The sequence below is a fragment of the Budorcas taxicolor genome, chromosome 10, assembly GCF_023091745.1.
Source record: "Budorcas taxicolor isolate Tak-1 chromosome 10, Takin1.1, whole genome shotgun sequence".
NCBI lineage: Eukaryota > Metazoa > Chordata > Mammalia > Artiodactyla > Bovidae > Budorcas > Budorcas taxicolor.
Genome location: NC_068919.1, coordinates 14,965,863 through 14,970,904, shown reverse-complemented (window position 1 = coordinate 14,970,904; position 5,042 = coordinate 14,965,863). Strand labels below are relative to the sequence as shown.

General features: G+C 41.0%; 1 protein-coding gene across 1 annotated transcript; it reads right to left on the bottom strand.

The window, feature by feature from the left end:
- Positions 1-4,075: 4,075 nt before the first annotated feature.
- LOC128054504 (thiamin pyrophosphokinase 1-like) lies at positions 4,076-4,820 on the bottom strand. The gene is made up of 2 exons (XM_052647129.1): positions 4,461-4,820; positions 4,076-4,340 (listed from the first exon to the last, which is right to left on the bottom strand). The coding sequence occupies exons 1-2, from the start codon at positions 4,812-4,814 to the stop codon at positions 4,083-4,085; spliced, it is 612 nt and encodes a 203-aa protein (XP_052503089.1). The 5' UTR covers positions 4,815-4,820; the 3' UTR covers positions 4,076-4,082.
- Positions 4,821-5,042: the final 222 nt, after the last annotated feature.

Sequence of the window (5,042 nt, the reverse complement as noted above, 5' to 3'; positions counted from 1 at the left end):
ACACCAGTCAGAATGGCCATCATTAAAAAGTCTACAAATAATAAATGATGGAGAGGGTATAGAAAAAAGGGAAGCTTCTTATACTATTGGTGGGAATGTAAGTTGGGGTAGCCACCAAAAACAGTGGAAAGGTTCTTCAAAAGGTTAAAAACAGAGTTTCCATATAATCCAGCAATCCCACTTCTGAGCGTATATCCAGACAAAACTATAATTCAAAACAATACTTGCAACCCTGTGTTCATAGCAGCACTATTCACAATAGCCTAGACATGGAGACAACGTAAATATCCATTGACAGAGGAATGGATAAAGAAGATGTGGTATGTACGTGCAATAGAATTCTACTCGGTCACACACACAAAATGAAATAATGCCATTTGTAGCAACACGGAAGGACCTGGAGACTATCATACTAAACGAAGTAAGTCAAGCAGAGAAAGACAAATGCCCTATGCTTATCACTTATACGTGGAATCTAAAATATGACACAAATGTACTTATCTGTGAAACAGAAACAGGCTCACAGACATGGAAACCAGACCTGCAGTTGCCAAGGGGGAGGAGAAATGGGGGATGGGAACTTGGGATAAGTATATGCAAATTATTATATAGGATGGATAAACAACAAGGTCCTACTGTACAGCACAGGGAGCTATATTCATTATCCTGTGATAAACCGTAAAGGAAAAGAATATGAAAAAGAATGTATAAATATATGTATAACTGAGACACTTTGCTACACAGCGGTAATGAATACAACATTGTAAATCAACAATACTTCAATAAAATGTTTTAAAATATGTTAACAAGCACAGGAAAATGTATTCAACATTATTAGTCATTAGGAAGTTGCAAATCAAAATCACAACAAGATACCATTTCACACTCATTAGGATGACTATAATGAAAAAGATAATAAGTATCGGAGAGGATGAGGTGAAATTGGAACCCTCATATATTGCTGATGGGACTCTAAAATGGTACAGCCACTTTGGAAAACAGTTTGGCAGTTCTTCAAAATGTTATATAAGAATTTTCTATATAATCCACCAATTCTAATCCTGGAAAATACCCAAGAGAATTAACAGCATATGTCCACACAAAAGCCTGTAAACAGATGTGTTTCTAATGAACAGCCATGTTTAAAAACAACTGCATTATACGATCTTTTACTTTTATCTAGTTTGTTTCACTTTTTCTATTTCATAGTCAGTGCGGGTTTGATTCTTGGGTTGGGAAGATCCCCTGGAGGCGAGCATGGCAATCCATTCCAGTGTTCTTACCTGGAGAATCCCATGGACAGAGGAGTGTGGTAGGCTACTGGCCATAGGGTGGCAAAGAGTTGGACATGACTGAAGCGACTTAGTACGTATGCACACATGCTCCCATTTCAGTTTACGTTTTCCAATTTCCCTGTCTATTTTGTTGTTTTCTCAAGCCTTTATCAAGCATACTATAAAAGCTTTCATATACATATATATATCATTTCAGTTCAGTTCAGTTGCTCAGTCATGTCTGACTCTTTGCGACCCCATGAGTCGCAGCATGCCAGGCCTCCCTGTCCATCACCAACTCCTGAAGTTCATTCAGACTCATGTCCATCGAGTCAGTGATGCCATCCAGCCATCTCATCCGCTGTCGTCCCCTTCTCCTCCTGCCCCCAATCCCTCCCAGCATCAGAGTCTTTTCCAATGAGTCAACCCTTCGCATGAGGTGGCCAAAGTACTGGAGTTTCAACTTTAGCATCAGTCCTTCCAATGAACACCCAGGACTGATCTCCTTTAGGATGGGCTAGTTGGATCTCCTTGCAGTCCAAGGGACTCTCAAGAGTCTTTTCCAACACCACAGTTCAAAAGCATCATTCTTCGGCATTTAGCTTTCTTCACTGTCCAACTCTCACATCCATACGTGACTACTGGAAAAACCATAGCCTTGACTAGACAGACCTTTGTTGGCAAAGTAATGTCTCTGCTTTTGAATATGTTATCTAGGTTGGTCATAACTTTCCTTCCGAGGAGTAAGCGTCTTTTAATTTCATGGCTGCAATCACCATCTGCAGTGATTTTGGAGCCCCAAAAAATAAAGTCTGACACTGTTTCCACTGTTTCTCCATCTATTTCCCATGACGTGATGGGCCCAGATGCCATGATGTTAGTTTTCTGAATGTTGAGCTTTTTTTTTAATATTTTTTTTGATGTGGACCATTTTTAAAGTCTTTATTGAATTTGTTAGAATATTGTTTCTGTTTTATGTTTTGGTTTTCTGGCCGCAAGGCATATGGGATCCTAGCTCCCTGGCCAGGGATTGAGCCTGCATCCCTTGCATCGGAAGGTGAAGTCTTAACCACTGGACCACCAGGGAAGTCCCTGAATGTTGAGCTTTAAGCCAACTTTTTCACTCTCCTCTTTCACTTTCTTCAAGAGGCTCTTTAGTTCTTCTTCACTTTCTGCCATAAGGGTGGTGTCATCTGCATATCTGAGGTGATTGATATTTCTCCCGGCAGTCTTGATTCCAGCTTGTGCTTCTTCCAGCCCAGCATTTCTCATGATGTACTCTGCATAGAAGTTAAATAAGCAGGGTGACAATATACAGCCTTGACGTAATCCTTTTCCTATTTGGAAACTGTCTGTTGTTCCATGTCCAGTTCTAACTTTTGCTTCCTGACCTGCATATAGGTTTCTCAAGAGGCAGGTCAGGTGGTCTGATATTTCCATCTCTTTCAGAATTTTCCACAGTTTATTGCGATCTACACAGTCAAGGCTTCGGCATAGTCAATAAAGCAGAAATAGATGTATTTCTGGAACTATAGTACTCTTGCTGGAAAACTATTTCTTGCTTTTTCCATGATCCAGCAGATGTTGGCAATTTGATCTCTGGTTCCTCTGCCTTTTCTAAAACCATCTTGAACATCTGGAAGTTCATGGTTCACGTATTGCTGATTTTATGCCAGTGCCCATTATTTGCTTTCATACCTTATTCAAGAAACCACATTGTATTTAATTGCATTGAGCAGCTTTAGTTGCATGCAACAAATTCTGGTAAATTCTCTTTTTGTTTTTATCTTATTACAAATATTTTCCAATTTTCTGTTATGGCTTCTTAGATACACCCATCATTTAAAAGTGGACAGTTAATTTCCAAATACATGGGATTTTGTTTAGAGGATCTTTAGTATTAATTTCTCATTTTTTTATGTTTAAGATAAATCATATGTTTAATAAATCATTACATGATTTTATTTTTTTATTTATTTTTTTGATAACTATTTTTATTTCACATCTGGATTCAGTTTCACATGTATTTGCATAAATAATTTAAAAATGATCTCTAATGATTATGCACAGCTGCATGCTAGTTCAACGGGCCCCACTTTTCTCCACTTACAACGTGACCCTCCCTCTGTCGCAGCACCAAAGAGAGAAGCCGCTCTCATTCTTTACAGCAGCACTGGGTTTGTGTCATGTAAAGCAGCTGGGTGGGTTCTACTTGTTTTAAATTTTAATAATCAGGCTAGTGATTTTTTAATTTATCATTAAAAGATAATACCCCAAACTGTTAAGGTCAGAATAAAATGGTGCGGTTCTAGCATCCCAAGCTAGAAGGAATTATATTTTTCAGTGAAAGGGAATCCACATAAGACTGAGAGAGAGAACATTATGAGATAGAAGCAAGCATTTAAGGATCAACAGGAGGAGGTGTATGTGCTGGACACCACGGAACCTCAGAGCTTTCTCAGCTTCAAAATTACAAGCCGTTTTCTGGGGGTACCTGGAGTGATTAATAAGAGTGATCAGGACTGAACTTGAGAGTGAGATGACCCACGTTAGTCTTCCAACTGAATCTAACAGAGCATATTTACTTTAAATAATGACGACCCTCCCCCCTTCCCTGGTCAGAGTAAAACTGAACTCTGTCATTTATAGCGCTCCCTGCATGATCAGAACATGAAAAGTCTTTAAAACTAGCGGGCCTCCCAGGGGACAGGTTTAGATACTGCCAGCCCAGGAGGACTGTTCTTGTTGAGCATGATGTTGTTGGCAAATGAGGTATGTCAGAGGCACAGCGACGGAGGTCAGTGCTGGTCAGAGTTTTACGGCCATGGTCCAGAGCAGGGGACAGTCCGTCTCCACAGCCACAACACCAGATCCGTCGTAGGCGTTGGAAGTGCTGACTAGTGTTCCAAAGCTGAGCGTCTGATGTGTGAGGTTCCACTTTAGGCCTGTTGTTGTCACCTGATTGCAAGGCTGTCCAACAGGAATGAGGCCACACCAATCACCTTCCATCCCAGTATCTACATGCAATTTGTGCTTTCCCGGTTGGAGCAGGTAGACGAGAGATTCCTCTTGGATTATTATAACGGACAAAGAAGTTATTTGAGGCGCTTGGAACAAAGTGCTCACAGATGCCATGATCTGGTCAAAACGTCCAGCAAGTCCTCCCAAGGTCACAATCATATCTACCTGTAGGTCTTTTTCTTCTATCTTCCTTTGGAGCACTTCAAGGCACTTGGTAAAGTCAGTATGGTCTTGATCCGGAGTTGAGATAATTTCACAGCCCTTAATAGCGTAGTATTCTCTAACTTCAGGCCTAATAGAATCAAAGTCTCCACTGATGAATTCAGGCAGAAAGCTCTCCCTCTCTCCTTCTGTGACATCATATAAGCGGTTGGCACCTCCATCAGCACAGGCTTTTAAAAGAGCTTTGTGCCAAAGATGACGAAAACATTTGTCCAAAGGCTGGTTCAGAATCACAAGGCAGTATTTCAAACTCCCAGAGGGAAGCAGGGGTTCCAGCGGGGTAATGGCATGCTCCATAACGGATTGCTGGTCTCTGCGTTAAAAAAAAAAAAAAAAAGCCACATCAGAACTTCTCCTAGCTAATTAAACAGCACGCGGAAACGCCAGTACGTGTGGCCACGAGGCGGACCGCGGAGCGAGCCGCGCTCCCGGTGTGCGGGCCCGGGCACTGCCGGCTGGGCGCTGATTTTATTATTATATATTACACAGTATATTATCTCATGAGCAACAGTCCAAGAAATTATT

Coding starts and splice junctions, on each gene's coding strand:
- LOC128054504 (XM_052647129.1), bottom strand. CDS start 4,814: ATGGAGCATGCCATTACCCCGCTGGAACCCCTGCTTCCCTCTGGGAGT. Junction 4,341..4,460: donor TAGAAGAAAAAGACCTACAG/GTAGATATGATT, acceptor ATAATCCAAGAG/GAATCTCTCGTCTACCTGCT.